We start from the raw sequence: 20,287 nt of genomic DNA, 5'->3' as shown, positions 1-20,287 counted from the left end.
CTGTTCATGTCGCGGTGTTGTCAGAGTTCAGTCTGAGTTGAGTGTGCGTATCACGGGGCTAGCACGGACCTGTCTGTTCTGTTCATGTAGCGGTGTTGTCAGAGCTCAGTCTGAGTTGAGTGTACGTATCACGGGGCTAGCACGGACCTGTCTGTTCTGTTCATGTCGCGGTGTTGTCAGAGCTCAGTCTGAGTTGAGTGTGCGTATCACGGGGCTTGCACGAACCTGTCTGTTCTGTTCATGTAGCGGTGTTGTCAGAGCTCAGTCTGAGTTGAGTGTACGTATCACGGGGCTAGCACGGACCTGTCTGTTCTGTTCATGTCGCGGTGTTGTCAGAGCTCAGTCTGAGTTGAGTGTGCGTATCACGGGGCTAGCACGGACCTGTCAGCTCTGTTCATGTCGCGGTGTTGTCAGAGCTCAGTCTGAGTTGAGTGTGCGTATCACGGGGCTAGCACGGACCTGTCAGCTCTGTTCATGTCGCGGTGTTGTCAGAGTTCAGTCTGAGTTGAGTGTGCGTATCACGGGGCTAGCACGGACCTGTCTGCTCTGTTCATGTCGCGGTGTTGTCAGAGTTCAGTCTGAGTTGAGTGTGCGTATCACGGGGCTAGCACGGACCTGTCAGCTCTGTTCATGTCGCGGTGTTGTCAGAGTTCAGTCTGAGTTGAGTGTGCGTATCACGGGGCTAGCACGGACCTGTCTGCTCTGTTCATGTCGCGGTGTTGTCAGAGTTCAGTCTGAGTTGAGTGTGCGTATCACGGGGCTAGCACGGACCTGTCAGCTCTGTTCATGTCGCGGTGTTGTCAGAGTTCAGTCTGAGTTGAGTGTGCGTATCACGGGGCTTGCACGAACCTGTCTGTTCTGTTCATGTCGCGGTGTTGTCAGAGCTCAGTCTGAATTCTTGAACACTCGTCGTCAACAACACACGGCTGAATAGAGAGGGGGGTGTTTGTGTTGATTGCGCATGTCTGCTGTGGTATACATAGCGGTGTCGTCGGAGGTCCGTGTTAGTCTGTAAGGACCCGTCGCCAAGACCACAACCTTAATGGAGTGTAGTTGTGTGTGCTCGGTGTGTGTCACTGTGTCTATTGGTGAAGTGTTGTATAGCGGTGTGTGTCACTGTGTCTATTGGTGAAGTGTTGTTTAGCGATGTGAGTGAAGTATAAGTCTTCTTAAGGCAATGACGATTTTTGCAGGAATACGTTCATCATATGGTGCGCCAAATTGATATTACTATCGTTAACTGTTATATAGGGTTTTGAAACTATCGTTAACTGTTATACAGAGTTTTGAAACTATCGTTAACTGTTATGTAGAGTTTCGAAACTATCGTTATCTGTTATATAGAGTTTCAGAAACTCTATATAACAGCTAACGATAGTTTTATCAAAACGGCGCGTCGGTATCGTTCCCAAAACGGGAAAACCCTGAAATGCCATTGCAACACTGTCTTTTTGCTACGAAATGTACATTTTAACTAGAAACACAATTTAAAAAAACTACAAAATTAGTTATTGACCGTTCTTCTGTTGTCGTCTTCTCAAATCATTGTTGAGTTTGTTTAATATTAGCTTTATCATATCATTTGTACTTTCGGCCGTACCGTTTTCCACGTGTGCGGTTTGAAGACGGGTAGGCCTGCTGAATATTCGCGGAAAAGACCATGACAGACGCACTACACAAAACAGTGGGTTTTTTTTTCAAAACAAACACAAAACAACGTGTCACAGTTTCCGAGTGACATCCCCCACGACGCGTTTTGGAAAACACTGCATGCTTTCGCATCGTGTTTTGGGTACTGCATGCCAGCCGTATGTGTACCGGCAAACTGACCCGCACACAGCGCGGTAGCTAGAACGGGTCAAGCTGACACTGACCAATATTTCTGTGAAAACAGGAAGCGTGCTAGCTGTTACGAAGATTTGATTCCTTGATTAAACGAAGCAGTGAAATGATGGACTTATCAGACGACAGTTAGTTGAATATGATCTACTAAATGTTGTAGTAAGTAGTGCAAATTCGCTCGAATGAAACGTTCAGCAGCCATTTTGCCGGCATCGAAACATCCGACCACGCCATCGCTATTTTTAGAAACTCTATATAACAGTTAACGATAGTAATATCACTTGCGCGCACCATGCCGCCGTTTTGCGAAACCCTCGTTATCTGTTATTCATAGTTTTAGCAATAGCGCGCACAAACGCGCTATTGATATAACTCTAAATAACAGTTAACGATAGTTTCGAAACTCTATTTAACAGTTAACGATAGTTTCGAAACTCTATATAACAGATAACGATAGTTTCGAAACTCTATATAACAGTTAACGATAGTAATATCAATTTGGCGCACCATATCATCATATTCATTCTGATAACTAACTCAGCTGAGGGACACTCGTGACATTTGTGCGGGACCTGCTGCTGTTCTGCATGCTGGAGTAACAGGTCTGCGGCTGTGGATTCCCCCCCCCCCCCTGACACACACACACTCAGAGGCCATGGAGTGTTGTGTGTCCCTGTATCACTGTGAACACTGACTGAAACACTCAGTCCCCACACTCAGAGGCCATGGAGTGATGTGATGTGTTGTGTGTCCCTGTATCACTGTCAACACTGACTGAAACACTCAGCCCCCACACTCAGAGGCCATGGAGTGATGTGTTGTGTGTCCCTGTATCACTGTGAACACTGACTGAAACACTCAGTCCCCACACTCAGAGGCCATGGAGTGATGTGTTGTGTGTCCCTGTATCACTGTGAACACTGACTGAAACACTCAGACCCCACACTCAGAGGCCATGGAGTGATGTGATGTGTTGTGTGTTCCTGTATCACTGTGAACACTGACTGAAACACTCAGCCCCCTCACTCACAGGCCATGGAGTGATGTGATGTGTTGTGTGTCCCTGTTAGTGTATCACTGTGAACACTGACGGAACAACTTACACGTTGACTGATTACAACGCTGCCTGCTGTCTGAAGAGGTACCTGATATTTGTCACTGTCCGTGATGTTAAAGCTTAACTGAACGGTCTGGGTGTTAACTACAGTTCCATTACCTCTCTACAGTTCTGGTTATTTCCCTTGTTTTCTCCATTTAATTACATCGGGTCTTTTTTCAAAAGCTCATCGAGAATGCAGTTCTGGCCGCATATGTTCATGTTGCATATCATTTGTTCAGAATTGAAAAAAGCTCTTACATGGTATGCATAAGATCAGCCTAAAAGTGCCTGAAGAGTCACGAGACATGTTGACGTCGTCGCTAACCAATAGAGTCTCCGTTTCCATTTTGTTTTTATTCACATCACATCCAGACATAAGACAAAAACACACAATTTGTATCTCATTCAAGGGTAACCCAGAATTTGGAAAAATATCGTTTTTCAGATATACTAAATTATGATGTTGCCAAAAGCTAGAACAATATCTCTATTTTCATGTGCAGTTTACATTTTGTCTCTAGCATACATAGTTTTCTTGCAATATGTGGTCAAAGTAGGTTGGTGGGAATTAAAAATCCCTTTAATTAAGGCCTCTGTTGAATGAAATTATCGGTTCTGATGATGAATTTGATTCCAAAAACTGCTCAGAACAGTCTGACACAGATGATGAATCAGACAGTAGCTCAAGTGAAGATAGTTTTGATTCTAATCTCTTGATGACCCCCCCTAAAGGACATAGACTGATAGATGTTGAACTGTTTACTGTTTTATGTGGTGAAAGTTCGCGCAAAATCACAGAGCAGCTACACTGTCTGCATGATCAACTTTTTTAAATATTCACCTATTTCATTGAAACTTTGCACATCAAATGTTCACTTGACTGGCTATATTTTGTTCTAAAATAAAGCTGATAATCAAACAAATATAATGTGTTTGATTGTGTGATATATCATAATAATAATTATATAGAATTATAGTATTCTTTTCTAATGCTACTAAAAGCAAAATTTCCAACAAAACAGAAATCTTTTAGAACATAATGTAGGTAATGATGCTTTAAATATGAGTGCCAATTTATTTTTCAATTAATTGGACACATACTTTTTTTTCCCAAGAGTGCATTGAAAAATGCTAAAATTAGCATTTTTGCAGGTTTATTTTGCCCATTTTGTTACGAACTAAATAATTCTTTTAGTTGTTCTATTTAATTTAGACATTCAAACTTGATGTTTTCTTGAAATAATGAATGACTTTTCTAGCTTTTCAGGCTTAAGGATACATAAGAAAAAGTCTGAGGCGATGTGGTTGGGTAGTAGAAAACATTGTGATGAAACATGTTATAATTTTGTTTGGAAGAAAAAGTTGAAGATTTTGGGTGTATATTTTTGTAATGATAAGAGTGCTTCTTTGGTGGAAGATAACTGGACTGGAAGAATAAGGAATATTAATTAGCGATTGATTTGTGCATGGGAGAAGCGAAATTTGAGCATTGTAGGGAAAATATGTATTGTGAAAACGTTTTTAATCTCACAATTTGTGTATATTATGCAAGCGTTTGTATTACCTGACTGTGTTTTGAATGAAGTCAATACCTTATTGTTTAGATTTTTGTGGCGAAAAAGAGATTGTAATCGGAAGGCCTTTGAAAAGGTGAAAAGAAGCGTTTTATGTTTTGAAATTGAAAAAGGTGGTTTAAAAATGATCGATATTAGGCAAATGCAAATTTCCTTTTTATTACAATGGGTTTCACAACTGACTACATCAAATGAAAATGATAATTGGAGTTTCACTCCAAAGATGATGTATTTGCGTTTTGGAAAGCATTTTGAATGTTTCTTATCGAATGTAAACAGTACCGGCACGGTTGGCCTAGTGGTAAGGCGTCCGCCCCGTGATCGGGAGGTCGTGGGTTCGAACCCAGGCCGGGTCATACCTAAGACTTTAAAATTGGCAATCTAGTGGCTGCTCCGCCTGGCGTCTGGCATTATGGGGTTAGTGCTAGGACTGGTTGGTCCGGTGTCAGAATAATGTGACTGGGTGAGATATGAAGCCTGTGCTGCGACTTCTGTCTTGTGTGTGGCGCACGTTAAATGTCAAAGCAGCACCGCCCTGATATGGCTCTTCGTGGTCGGCTGGGCGTTAAGCAAACAAAAACCCCAAAAAATGTAAACAGTGCAAGATTTAAAGGGTTAGACCTAGTGAAATCACACTTTTGGAAAGCAGTATTAAAATATTGGCTGGATAATAACCACTACGATCGTGGGACAGTCGGGCCGACTTTATCATGGAATAATGCATGCATAACGTATAGTGGCAAAGTTTTATTTTTTGAAAGTTGGATACAACGAGGTGTATTGGTATTAACTGACATTGTACGTTCGGGAGACATATTATCATATCAAGACATATGTGATTTGATTGGATATTCGCCAAACCGAATTCTTGAATATAATGTTGTAAAAGCTGCTGTGTCATTATTTATGAGGAAAAATGTTGTAAATATGACTGATGATGTTTGTATTACCTTACCACTGTTTAACGGCAAAAATGTGTCAAGTGCCAGAGAATATAGGAAAGAGATTATTAATATGAAAACAGATGTACCATGTTCCGGAGGATTTTGGAAGAGAAAGTTTAATGTAGAAATTGATGAACGATCTTGGATAGTTGCCTATCAGTCAACACAAGAGACTAGATTAAGAGTTTTACACTGGAAAATTATGCACAACATTTATCCGACCAACATTCTCCTGTGTAAAATGAAAGTAACGGAAACTAATAAATGTAATTACTGTTGTGATGTAACTGATTTCATTGAACACTTCTTTTTTGAATGCCCGGTTGTATACAAACTCTGGAAGTTTATTGAAGAATTTATTTTTCGTACTTTAGAAATTAACATTGTTTTGAAAGTTAGTGATGTTTTATTTGGTATGCATTTTGTAATGGTGAAAAAGGCAACTATGTATAAATTGAACCACATTATCTTAATCGGAAAGATGTGCGTTAGTATATATAAAAAAACAAATTCGTTTTTACCGTTGGAAAGTATTTTTAATAGGCAGTTACAGATAAGAAGCATTTTTGTGTGAGTGTTCGAAGAACAAAACGTTAAAAAAGTTAGCTTGTTGTACTCGATAAGTTGTATTTAATTCATTGTATGAGATATTGTTAATTGTTGTTATTTATTTGAAGAAAAAAATTTTGAAATTTTTTTTTTGAAAAAAACAAACAAAAAAACTTGATGTTTTCTGAAAATATAATGATTTTTGAAGAAAACTACCAAACATCAAGCCAATTCATTGATTGCAAGTGACTGAATAAAAAAATAACAGTTTTGGTCCGACAATCTGGGTGACCCTTACGCCTTAACACTACACCAGCTAGACATTGATACGATTGCCAGTGGACTGAGTGTGTTCAACAAGCGTAGCAGTATGCAAGATGAAAATCGCAAATTGAAATATTCGATTAAAGTGGAAGAAAACACAGATATTTGATTACATTAACTGACTGACATTACGTATATTGCCCGTTTGCCTTACGCCTCAGACAAGGTTTTTCGAAAATATCTCGCCAGCTACAAACATGTTTATAAATGAAGAAGAAGAAATATGTTCCCATAAAGTATACCTAACAGGAGTTTACGTTTGTAGACTGTAGGCACATTGGTATTAATTAGGTCTTCATAATTTCCTGTACCAGATGATAAAATGTGGGCCCTTGCCAGGGCCCCTGGACCAGTTTTGCAAAATAGAGGTAAAACTCGTACATTTCATGGCGTGATGTTTGTGTCATCCAGGTAGGTCTGTGTGTGCATGTCATGGCGTAATGTTTGTGTCATCCAGGTAGGTCTGTGTGTGCATTTCATGGCGTGATGTTTGTGTCATCCAGGTAGGTCTGTGTGTGCATTTCATGGCGTGATGTTTGTGTCATCCAGGTAGGTCTGTGTGTGTATGTCATGGCGTAATGTCTGTGTCATCCAGGTAGGTCTGTGTGTGCATGTCATGGCGTGATGTTTGTGTCATCCAGGTAGGTCTGTGTGTGCATGTCATGGCGTGATGTTTGTGTCATCCAGGTAGGTCTGTGTGTGTATGTCATGGCGTAATGTCTGTGTCATCCAGGTAGGTCTGTGTGTGCATGTCATGGCGTGATGTTTGTGTCATCCAGGTAGGTCTGTGTGTGCATGTCATGGCGTGATGTTTGTGTCATCCAGGTAGGTCTGTGTGTGCATGTCATGGCGTAATGTTTGTGTCATCCAGGTAGGTCTGTGTGTGCATGTCATGGCGTGATGTTTGTGTCATCCAGGTAGGTCTGTGTGTGCATGTCATGGCGTGATGTTTGTGTCATCCAGGTAGGTCTGTGTGTGCATTTCATGGCGTGATGTTTGTGTCATCCAGGTAGGTCTGTGTGTGCATGTCATGGCGTAATGTTTGTGTCATCCAGGTGTGACAGGGGAGGCTACCGCTCCTTTCACAGCAGACTCTGCACCCGAGTTGTTGGCCTTTAAGTCAACACCGGTGGATTGTGGAACTCTGTTTGTGATGGGGTCTGGTGGTTTCCGATTGTCTGTATGTTCATGGAAACCTTCGGGTTTGCATAACAGTTTTTATAGGGCTAAGAAATTAGCCCTAACATTGTTTGATTGCACTTCGCCTCCCGAGGTGATCGTAGTGTTACGGCACTCGGTTACATCTGGCGCTTGCGAACAGGGATGGGACTCGGCATGATATGTTCAGGTAATGGCGTAAAATGACCAACGCTTAAATAAGAGCACCCCCTCAAAATCGACCGGACAAAAACGTAAGGTACCCTCTTAAAATAGATGGAAATGTATATGCAAAACGTGCCGACTTTTACATACGATGAGAAAGTCGAATCAAATATTGAACCAGACCGGGTTACTTGATTGAGCTGGCTTGCGTATTGGGTGTGTTATAATTGTCACGTGGTGTGTTATAATTGTCACGTGGTGTGTTATAATTGTCACGTGGTGTGTTATAATTGCAACTTGGTGTGTTATAATTGCAACTTGGTGTGTTATAATTGCCACTTGGTGTGTTATAATTGCAACTTGGTGTGTTATAATTGCAACTTGGTGTGTTATAATTGCAACTTGGTGTGTTATAATTGCAACTTGGTGTGTTATAATTGCCACTAGGTGTTGGTGTTTCAGGTGAAACAGGGCCAGCACAATGGCGAGCCAGCAGGAAGGTAGCGAGCCTGTTCCAAAGAAACCACGCCTGGTGAGTCCTATCCTCAAGTTATATAGTAAATAATGTTGTGTTGTCCATCGTGTTGTGTTGTCCATCGTGTTGTGTTGTCCATCGTGTTGTGTTGTCCATTGTGTTGTGTTGTCCATTGTGTTGTGTTGTCCATCGTGTTGTGTTGTTCATTGTGTTATGTTGTTATTATTAAGGAGATTTCTATAGTTGTCCATCGTGTTGTGTTGTCCATCGTGTTGTGTTGTCTATCGTGTTGTGTTGTCCATCGTGTTATGTTATCCATCGTGTTATGTTTCCATCGTGCTATGTTGTCTATCGTGTTATGTTGACCATCGTGTTGTGTTATTCATCGTGTTATGTTGTCCATCGTGTTGTGTTGTCCATCGTGTTATGTTGTACATCGTGTTGTGTTATTCATCGTGTTATGTTGTCCATCGTGTTGTGTTGTCCATCGTGTTGTGTTGTCCATCGTGTTGTGTTGTCCATCGTGTTATGTTGTCCATCGTGTTGTGCTATTCATCGTGTTGTGTTGTCCATCGTGTTGTGTTGACCATCGTGTTGTGTTGACCATCGTGTTGTGCTGTCCATAGTGTTGTGTTGTCCATCGTGTTGTGTTATCCATCGTGTTGTGCTGTCCATAGTGTTGTGTTGTCCATCGTATTATGTTATTCATCGTGTTATGTTGTCCATCATGTTGTCCATCGTGTTGTGTTGTCCATCGTGTTGTGTTGTCTATCATGTTGTGTTGTCCATCGTATTATGTTGTCCATCGTATTATGTTGTCCATCGTGTTATGTTGTCCATCGTATTATGTTGTCCATCGTGTTATGTTGTCCATCGTATTACGTTGTCCATCGTGTTGTGTTGTCCATCGTGTTGTGTTGTCCATCACGTTGTGTTGTCCATCGTGTTGTGTTGTCCATCGTATTATGTTGTCCATCGTGTTGTGTTGTCCATCGTGTTGTGTTGTCCATCGTGTTATGTTGTCCATCGTATTATGTTGTCCATCGTGTTATGTTGTCCATCGTATTATGTTGTCCATCGTGTTATGTTGTCCATCGTGTTGTGTTGTCTATCGTTTTATGTTGACCATCGTGTTATGTTGTCCATCGTGTTGTGTTGTCCATCGTGTTGTGTTGTACATCGTGTTTTGTTGACCATCGTGTTATGTTGTCCATCGTGTTATGTTGTCCATCGTGTTGTGTTGTCCATCGTGTTATGTTGTCCATCGTGTTGTGTTGTCCATCGTGTTGTGTTGTCCATCGTGTTGTGTTGTCCATCGTGTTATGTTGTCCATCGTGTTATGTTGACCATCGTGTTGTGTTGTCCATCGTGTTATGTTGTCCATCGTGTTGTATTGTCCATCGTGTTGTGTTGTCCATCGTGTTATGTTGTCCATCGTGTTATGTTGACCATCGTGTTATGTTGTCCATCGTGTTGTGTTGTCCATCACGTACATTCGTGCAACACAAGAGGTCACTCGCATTGTCCATTCCAGGCGTGCTGCCAGTGCAGCAGGGGATCTCGGTGCATCAGGAAAAGTGCCTGTGTCTGTCGCGCGAACCGCACACCCTGTACCACCTGTGCTGCTCGGGGCTGTACGAATCGTGCCGTTGATCTGGTACGTCTTGGGTAGCAGTGTCTCTGTTTCTCTTTATCTCTCGCCATGTTTGTTTCTTTCATCGCTTGCTATTCTACAAATGCTATTGACACAGACCAACCTCATGATGTTGAGTCGGCGGTATCTTGCACTTAAATGCATTTCTCACTTCCATTCAGTTGAGATCTGCTGCAGTGTACTGTCAACATTATTGTTTTCAACTAATGTTATGTGTGTACATCATTAACTGAGCAAAGAAATTATTGCACCCATTTTCGTACCATTCCCGTGTCACTTCATTCAAACATTTAATGCCATTAAAGGCCTTTCAACTGGCAATCTGACACACTTTTCGGATCAAAGATTTTTGGTATGATTATGTATTACGTGACTGCCGCCGAAGTCAGGGTACCCCCACGATCGATCAGACAATAACGTCACGTACCAATTAAAAAATCGACACACATTCAGAATAGCCTTAACTAATTGGCAACGTTTACATACGATGACAAAGCCAAATTAATTATCTATCCAGAACAGATTGTTTTGTTTTGCTATCTGGCGTATCTCTTGTGTAGTGTCATTTCTACTGATGCATGTGTCACGTTGCATGGTCAAGGGAATGACCACAAACGGTCAAATACTACTAATCGACTAACCACACCACGGTCCACTCTTTCAGTCATACAAAACAGAGATCAATCCAACAAAAGTGAACAGTTTCAAGTACCGGTTTCAAGTACCGGTTTATATGCAAAATCTCCTCCTCCCTTCTCATAACCAGAAACCAAAGAATTAAGTAGAAGTGCAACGCCAAGGCACTGCATACCCCAGCGAAAGACAAATCTCTCTCTCTCTCTCTCTCTCTCTCTCTCTCTCTCTCTCTCTCTCTCTCTCTCTCTCTCTCTCTCTCTCTCTCTCTCTCTTTTCCTCACACACATACACACACACACACACATACACACACACGCACGCACACACCCCCACACACACACACACATACACACACACACATACACACACATACACACACACACACACACACACAAACGCGCACACACACACAACCTCAGACACACACACATATATACGCTCTCTGTTCCCTCTCTCTCTTATACACACACACACACACTCACATAAAAGTGAAATTCACATAAATCGAACCAAGAACAAAGACATCCAAACATTACAGGCACTCCAGATCAACTAATTTTACTAGAGGTCACTGTGTTTGATATCCGTGTCTGCTGAAATAAAAAGAAATTAAACAAAACGGATTATCAGTAAGCTTAGGTGACACGTTGTAAGAGTGGGAGACACTAGATCTGTCTGTACTTACCGGGGACACGACTGCCAGATCGACACTGCGCTTTCGACAGCTCTTCCTCGCGCAGACACTGGAAACACGCTGTGCAGATCAAACTGTAGGAAATCTCCTTTGGTATCTTCTTTATCTATTTTTCTGGAGCTAAGAAACCGAACAATGTGAAATCGTCTTCCCCGAATCGGCGAATGCAGAGGTGAGAACTGAAAAGTGAATCTATACCACAATCCTTCACGCGACCTGACCTGATCTTGACCCCTGACCTGGTCTACATACCACACACGACACAAACCAGTCACCTGCTTTTAACCCCCCCCCCCCCCCCCCGTTTTCTTTGGCTACACACTTTAACTACACACATGCCAACGAAATGTTGATCATTGCTTCAATACTTTGAAGATGTTGCTTGGATAATAACCAGGTGAAATTAGTATTTCGGTGTTCAGTCAAATGTTAAAGTTTCTATCACATACATACATACACACGCACAGACAGACAAAGTTTACCATCGCATAGGCTACACTTACGTGAGCCAAAAATGGAACGTTCAGGCTGTTTGCTATTGAGGGCGGTTAACACTGAGTGCCTATCAAAACATGCTGCGGTCACAGATGACTGGACATCGCTGTCGCACTGCAATCCTCCAAAAAGATTGATTGGGTTTGCAGGACTAGCAAACGTAAACTAGTGATTGTACTGAAATAAAACGTTGGCAGTACTTCTAACACTCATTTGTCTGTATGCATGCAAAGTCATGATTTAAAAAAAAATGTAAGCCTTTACACCTATGACACATTTTAAAACATTTTCCGGAAGATTGCATATTATCTCAAATCTCAAATATATGTTACCGGACGCACGTCTCGTATGTCGACTTGAGATCCTGAAAGTGTCGAAGCAATCCATTGCAGCATTGCTGAAATACAGCGCTTTTTGTCATGGTACCCCTCAAAATGGACGCAAAAAACCTCCCGTTTTCTACTGCTCTTGCACTTCACACCTACATCAGTAGAAATGACATAACACAAGAGATACGGAAGATAGCAAAACAAAACAATCTGTTGTGGATCGATAATTCATTTGACTTTCTCCTCGTATGTAAAAGTTTCCAAGTGTAGACTGTTCTGATTTTTTGTCGATATTTTAATTGGTACCTGCACAAGTGGATGAAATACTACAAGTAGATAACATTGTTTATTGGCTCTATCGACACCCGTTTTTACCCACTTGCTTCCCTTTAAATGATAAACCGTCCGTAGATCGTCGTTCTCCCGAACTAACTCCTTAGTATGTAATCGAGGATAGAGGATTTTGGGATATCCTTTCATGCGCCTTTGGGCGATTGGTCAATGCATTTCGTATCAATAATGTCGGTCTCGCCTGTACGCAAGCTTACACGAAGTAACCGGGAGCGTGGGGTCAGTTACTGAACTAGCCCCGAACAGTGAGATATGAAGAACAGTACACAAATACGAACGGAGAGACTCGGAAACTCGAGTCACTGAGTCGTCGCCACGCTCGCGAACTCAAGTGTAATATTTGAAGTCAAAATCTCCCTCGTCTACAGAGCGACGAAATAGGTCAGTCGGTAGAGTCCCCGATTGACGGTGCGCTTGTCCTTACTTTTGTGGTCGGGGATTCGCTTCAAAGGCAATTTTATTGTTTATTTTTTTCTGAACTCGTAATTCTTGTCTTTTATTCACTTGCTTCATTCCAAACGGTTTTCAACTTGTTCTTATTTTCTGAACTCTGTATACTTGTATTGTTTTCTGAACTCTATATACTTGTATTGTTTTCTGAACTTTATATACTTGTATTGTTTTCTGAACTCTATATACTTGTATTGTTTTCTGAACTATATATACTTGTATTGTTTTCTGAACTCTATATACTTGTATTGTTTTCTGAACTCTATATACTTGTTCTTATTTTCTGAACTCTGTATACTTGTATTGTTTTCTGAACTCTATATACTTGTATTGTTTTCTGAACTCTATATACTTGTATTGTTTTCTGAACTCTATATACTTGTATTGTTTTCTGAACTCTATATACTTGTATTGTTTTCTGAACTCTATATACTTGTATTGTTTTCTGAACTCTATATACTTGTATTGTTTTCTGAACTCTATATACTTGTTCTTGTTTTCTGAACACTATAAACTTGTATTGTTTTCTGAACTCTATATACTTGTTCTTGTTTTCTGAACTATATATACTTGTATTGTTTTCTGAACACTATAAACTTGTATTGTTTTCTGAACTCTATATACTTGTTCTTGTTTTCTGAACTATATATACTTGTATTGTTTTCTGAACTCTATATACTTGTATTGTTTTCATTTTGATTTATCCCAAAGATTTTGAGTTGTGTATTGAAAACCGAATATAGTGCATGAGTGCCATTGAACAGCTTTCCCACAATCCCGTATTCTATTTTTAGTAATGGATATTCCCAAGGAAAGGTCAAAGGGCATATGTATCATCACGTGTCGACTGCTGGTAATAGTACTTAGCTGCTTCTATTATGATAGGCTTCTGGTACCTGACGTTTTTGGGGGGTACCCTTACTTCGGCGGCGGTCACGTGATACCTATACCAGCAATCTTTGATCCGGAAAGTGTGCCAGATATAACCAAGTAAAAGGCCTTTAATTTAAACAAGATTTTATTAATGAAATACAGGGTGGCATAAACATTTGTGGCCACACAACAAACCAAGCTTATATTAAATGTGGTTATAAATATGTACATCTAGATAGGGATTGCTATTTCACGTTATGTCAAGGTCATAGAATCACTTATACCCGTGTGAGAACGCAAGACAGACAAGATACAATTTTTACACACACACACACACAAAAGAGGAGATAAAAAATGCAGCAAAAGAATTAGAGGATGTGACAGAAGACGGGAAGGACTGCAATATCGGGGAGATCCCGGGGGAGGAGGGGGGGGGGGGGGGGGGGTCAGAGAGACGATGACTTTCACAGAATTGCTAAATCAATGCTTCTGCAGCAGCAAAAAATCCATTTACATTGTTGTACAAACTAATTAAGCTGAGGTTAGTGATGTGAATACACAGAAAAAACTTTAATAAAAAGATTTACTCAAAACCTGACCTTCAGTAAAAACGTAAAACAGCATGACCTGCCAATAATCAAATGCTGGATCATTGACATGGTGACCACAGGGTAATCAAAATCTATCATTTAACATTATAAAGCTATGTACCTTTTCGATTATTTCAATGTTTTCGGTAAAACGTAGGTTTGGCAGACCAAACAATAAACATTGTACATTTTGATGATCATTCGGTAATGTGTGTATTGTTAGTCTTCGGACATCATCGTAATTACTACAAAATAATAAATTAAGTAGATGTGCAACGCCAAGGCACTGCATACCCCAGCGAAAGACAAACGGTTTAACCTCTCTCTCTCTTTCTCTCTCTAACACACACACACACAAACACACACACACACACACACCCAAGTTACACACGTACACACATACACACTCACTCACACGCACTCACTCACTCTCTCACACACACTTCACTGTACACACAAAATACACCCCCATCCGCACATATAGACAGACGGACATACTCACCTTTACAAACAAACACACATACACACACATACACTTACGCACACGCACAAACCAACCCACCCACTCGCTCTCGCTCTCTCTCTCTCTCTCTCTTTCTCTCTCTCTTTATCTCTTATACAAACAGACACACACCCACACAAACACACACACACATGTACATACGCACGCATGTACGCACGCACACACCCACAGACACTCACACTGACTCACACAAATCTCATACACACAATGCACACACACATACGCACATACACGGTTGGCCTAGTGGTAAGGCGTCCGCCCCGTGATCGGGAGGTCGTGGGTTAGAACCCAGGCCGGGTTTGTTTGTTTGACTTTAAAATTGGCAATCTAGTGGCTGCTCCGCCCGGCGTCTGGCATTATGGGGTTAGTGCATGCTAGGACTGGTTGGTCCGGTGTCAGAATAATGTGACTGTGTGAGACATGAAGCCTGTGCTGCGACTTCTGCCTTTTGTGTGGCGCACGTTATATCTCAAAGCAGCACCGCCCTGATAATTATGGAAACAAACAAATACGCATATAGACAGACGGACACACACACCTTTACAAACAAACACATATACACACTCATACACACACAAACATACACACAAACTCATGCACACACACATTCACACACACACACACTCCGGTTGGTCCAGTGTCAGAATAATGTGACTGGGTGAGACATGAAGCCTGTGCTGCGACTTCTGTCTTGTGTGTGGCGCACGTTATATGTCAAAGCAGCACCGCCCTGATATGGCCCTTCGTGGTCGGCTGGGCGTTAAGCAAACAAACAAACAAACAAACACCCACCACACACACACACACACACTGTACATATACGCACGCACACACACACACACACACACATTGACTGACACAAATCTCATACACACATAACACACACTTATACGCACATAGACCGGCACGGTTGGCCTAGTGGTAAGGCGTCCGCCCCGTGATCGGGAGGTCGTGGGTTCGAACCCCGGCCGGGTCATACCTAAGACTTTAAAATTGGCAATCTAGTGGCTGCTCCGCCTGGCGTCTGGCATTATGGGGTTAGTGCTAGGACTGGTTGGTCCGGTGTCAGAATAATGTGACTGGGTGAGACATGAAGCCTGTGCTGCGACTTCTGTCTTGTGTGAGGCGCACGTTATATGTCAAAGCAGCACCGCCCTGATATAGCCCTTCGTGGTCGGCTGGGCGTTGAGCAAACAAACAAACAAATACGCACATAGACAGTCGGACACACCCACCTTTGCAAACAAACACATATCAGGCATTGTAGTACTAGCAACTGTGCCACCACCCAGCCTCTCCTCACTGTTATATCTCAGACCTCTTCCCACGGTCTGGTATCAATTAGAATAAGAGTACATTGTGCACCCTAAGCTTCTTCCAGCACAGTATCCTTATGCTAATGAGTTTCACTCTGTGCTCAGCTCTGTTACTGTATGCTGCTTATATCTTATGCTCTATACTTTAATGAATAAACTTAGTGATAGACATTCGTCTGATGTTATACTGATGTGGCTGAGAGTGTGACCCTACGATAGCCTCCGAATATAAACACACAACACCAAACTATTACTTGGTGGCAGCTCTGGTGCCCCAGTGTGAACATCTTACAACTTACAAGTGTTTTCTGTGCCAGCTTTTGTGTGTGTGACACTGACAGCTTCTGATCATCGGAACTGTACTACCTGGAACTTTGTGACTGTGATTGTGATCTATGTGAGTCTGGAACAGTGACTAACCATTAGTAACTGTGTCATTCCCTGTCTTCAACTGGATTACTGAATAATTATCCTGGACACTATCCTGACCACCAGTGACTGTGTCTCTGACAGACAGTAATGCTAGTGTTGTACACGGATACATCATCGACTCCATAACCGTCACTCCGCACAATCCGGTAAGTGGTATCTTTCTCAATTTTACCACGCACACACAACCAACATGGCTGATGCACCATTGCCACGCCCAAAGATGGACTGGTCATCAGATGACAAGGCACAATCACTCCAAGATTTTAAGCAGCTCTGCGACATGTGGTTTAAAGTGAAAAACACTGAGAAAAAACTGCAACACAACTACATCATGTTGTGGCTTGGCAGTGAGGGTTTACGTCTTCTCAACACATGGAACCTCACTGTCGAACAACTCGAAGACCCCAAAAACATCTGGGACAGATTGCAGCTACTCCAACCACCACAAAATGTCCGCATTCATCGGCTAGAAATGCAGCGACTGACGCAACGGACAGGGGAGTCGGTAGAAGATTTTTGCACAAGATGCAGAACAAAGGCCATCAAATGCAAGTATACTGACAAAGCCGCAGAAGATGAGAGAGTTTTAGAGCGACTTATCGCTGGGACATCTATTTCCACCGTCCAGCGTGAACTCCTCTCTCGGGACAGCACCCTGACCCTCGCTACAGCCCTAGAACTAGCAAAGTCACACGAGGCTACAGCGAACCATATGCGTCAAATGCAGGAATTGACAGCTACAGGCTCGACCATCGACGCCATCAGAGCAAAGGACAGCAGAGCATGCGGCAACTGCGGTGGAAAACACCCACCTCGACAATGCCCAGCCTACGGCACTAAGTGCTCAAAATGCCTCAGGCCCAACCACTGGCAGAAGGTATGCCGCTCGAGCACCAGCGGTGGGATAGACAGACCTGGACATGCTGCACAGAGTCTTAAACAACACAAACCCCGAGGGCGGCGACGCGGTAGACCTGGCCACCAGCAAGGCGGCAGGAAACACATCAACGCCGTGCAAGACATCAGCGATGATGACCCTACTGACGACTTCGCCTGCCTGGATTTCTCTAGCATAGAGACAAATAACGGCGACAACCGGGATGAGCTATACGCCAGCCTGGACATCAAGTATTCAATGCCAGCATCCCTTAGAGTAAAGGTGGACACGGGAGCACAGGGAAACATACTCCCACTCCGCATCTATCGGCGAATGTTTCCCGAGCAGCTCAACCCTGAGGGTTTCCCGGCAGCAGGCGCCACAGAAATACGTCGCACTGTACTACAAGCGTACAACGGGACACTCATCAAGCAGTTTGGAGTCATCACGATCCAATGCAAATTCAAGAAAACAGAATGGCATGACGCAGAATTTTTTGTCACAGACAGCAACGGTCCAGCCATCCTGGGACTACCCAGCAGCAGACTGCTGAAGCTGGTCACCGTTCACTGCGCCATTCAAACAGCAGCAGCACCAGCACTGAAGCCAGTCAAGAACGCCAGTGACCTGGAGCGTACATACCCTGACAGATTTGAGGGTATAGGCAACTTTGAAGGTGAGCTACACATCACGCTCAAGGAGGGAGCCCAAGCAGTGGTGCAGCCTCCACGCAAGTATCCCATCCAGCTTCTAGATGAAATCAAATCGGAGCTGAAGAAGATGGAGAACATTGGCGTAATCACCCCCGTCACGGAGCCCACAGACTGGGTTAACGCACTAGCTTTCAGCAGGAAGGCTAGTGGCGGTCTGCGTGTGTGCCTGGATCCCAGAGCACTGAATCAGTGCATCAAGAGGACTCACCACAAGACCTCTACAATCGAGGAGATCACCAATCGCCTCAGTGGCTCCAAGGTTTTCAGCAAACTCGACGCCAAACACGGCTATTGGGCCATCAAACTCGATGAGGAATCCTCCATGCTCACCACCTTCAACAGCCCTGTTGGCCGATTCCGCTTCAATCGTCTTCCCTTTGGCCTCAACGTGAGCCAAGATGCATTCCAGCAAGCCATGGACCGCATCCTCAGCCAGTGTCCTGGTACCATCGGAATCACCGATGACGTCATTGTTCATGGCAAGGATGAAGAGGACCACGACAGGAACCTTCACCATCTGATGGACGTGGCAAGAAAATGTGGACTCGTCTTCAACAGCGACAAATGCCACATCAAGACATCTCAAATCAAATTCTTTGGGATGATCTATGACCTAGAAGGAGTCCATCCTGATCCAGACAAATGCTCAGAGATCCAGGCCTTGCCAGCCCCAAAGTCCGTCACTGATGTTCAGCGCTTCCTTGGCATAGTTCAGTTCATGTCTCCTTTCATCCCCAAACTGTCCGACAAGACAGCACCCCTCCGTGCATTGACCAAGAAAGGAGTCAGCTTTGAGTGGAACAGCTCGTTGCAGAAAGTATTCGACGACCTCAAAGCATCAATCTGCAAAGACACAGCCCTCTCCTTCTTCGACGTATCCAAGAAGACTACCATACAGGTCGACGCATCGAAAATCGGAGTTGGAGCAGCCCTATTACAAGACGGCAAACCCATAGCGTTCGCCAGCAAGGCCCTGACCGACACAGAACAACGCTATGCGAACATTGAACGTGAACTTCTTGCTGTCGTCTTTGGATGCACGCGATTCCATACGTACATCTATGGAAAACACTTTGTGGTCGAAAGTGACCACAAACCCCTGGAACAGGTGCAGAAGAAAAGCCTAGCTAGTACTCCACCTCGCTTGCAGCGAATGATGTTACAGTTACAACACTATGACGTCACCATTCAATATCGCCTCGGAAAAGAGATGATCCTTGCTGACAGTCTCTCCAGACTTAACCCGACACCCGGTAAATCAATCAGCCTGGAGCAGTCCATCTACGCAGTCCAGTTTTCATCTGACAGGCTTCAGGAGCTACGGCAGAAAACAGATGCCGACCCTGACCTTGCAGCATTGAGAGACACCATCATCGATGGGTGGCCAGATAACGCAAAACTTCTGCCCAAACGACTGCGAGACTACTGGTCATGCAAAGATGAACTAAGTGTGGAGGATGATTTGGTGCTCAAAGGAGATCGAATCATCATACCGGCAGCGATGCAAGCATACATACTGCAGAACATTCATGCTGGTCATCAAGGAAGTGAAAAATGCAAGCTTCGCGCCAAGACTTGCGTCTACTGGCCCGTGGAATCAATACACACATCGATGACTGGGTGAAGAGATGCAACGTCTGCCAAAGCAACCTAAACAGCCAGCAGGCAGAAACTCTCCTCCCCCACGACGTTCCAACCAGACCTTGGCAAAACGTCGGCACAGACCTATTTCATTTTGACGGAAAGGAATACATCTTAGTCTCAGACTACTTCTCCAAGATGCCTTTCATCAGACGCCTACCCGCTCAGCCAAGCAGCACTTCAGTCATCACAGCACTGAAACAGCTGTTTAGCGAACACGGAATACCTACAAAGGTCATATCAGACAACGGACCACAATATGACTCTAACGAGTTCTCAACATTCTCAGCAGAATGGGGATTCCAACATGTCACCAGTTCTCCAAGATACCCCCAGTCCAACGGATTTGCGGAACGCATGGTGCAGACAGCCAAGAAGACATTGCTCAAAGCAAAGCAGAGCAACTCTGACCCAGACCTGGCAATGCTTTGTCTCCGCACCACCCCCATTGACAGTTCGCTCCCTTCTCCTGCTGAACTCCTCTACTCCCGCAATCTCCAGTCCAATCTCCCACACCTGGCCAAACCCACTCCATACAACAGGAAAGCGCGCAGGAATCTTCAAGTCCGTCAACAAACTCAAA

At 43.3% G+C, this 20,287-nt stretch overlaps 2 protein-coding genes across 2 annotated transcripts in view; both read left to right on the top strand.

Moving 5' to 3' along the window:
- Positions 1 to 20,287, top strand: part of LOC138949825 (uncharacterized) — a 484,249-nt gene that overhangs the window by 88,242 nt on the left and 375,720 nt on the right. The gene's annotated exons all lie outside the window — the stretch shown is intronic.
- The window catches only part of LOC138950251 (uncharacterized), a 273,339-nt gene continuing 255,537 nt past the window's right edge, over positions 2,486 to 20,287 (top strand). Inside the window, exons 1-3 of the mRNA XM_070321986.1 lie at positions 2,486 to 2,983; positions 8,127 to 8,187; positions 9,665 to 9,787. Coding sequence (XP_070178087.1) covers positions 8,137 to 8,187; positions 9,665 to 9,787 — 174 coding nt within the window. The 5' untranslated portion in view covers positions 2,486 to 2,983; positions 8,127 to 8,136. The remainder of the gene's footprint in view (positions 2,984 to 8,126; positions 8,188 to 9,664; positions 9,788 to 20,287) is intronic.

This window comes from Littorina saxatilis, linkage group LG16 (assembly GCF_037325665.1).
Source record: "Littorina saxatilis isolate snail1 linkage group LG16, US_GU_Lsax_2.0, whole genome shotgun sequence".
Taxonomy (NCBI): Eukaryota; Metazoa; Mollusca; class Gastropoda; order Littorinimorpha; family Littorinidae; genus Littorina; species Littorina saxatilis.
This window is presented reverse-complemented; position numbering and strand designations above follow the sequence as displayed.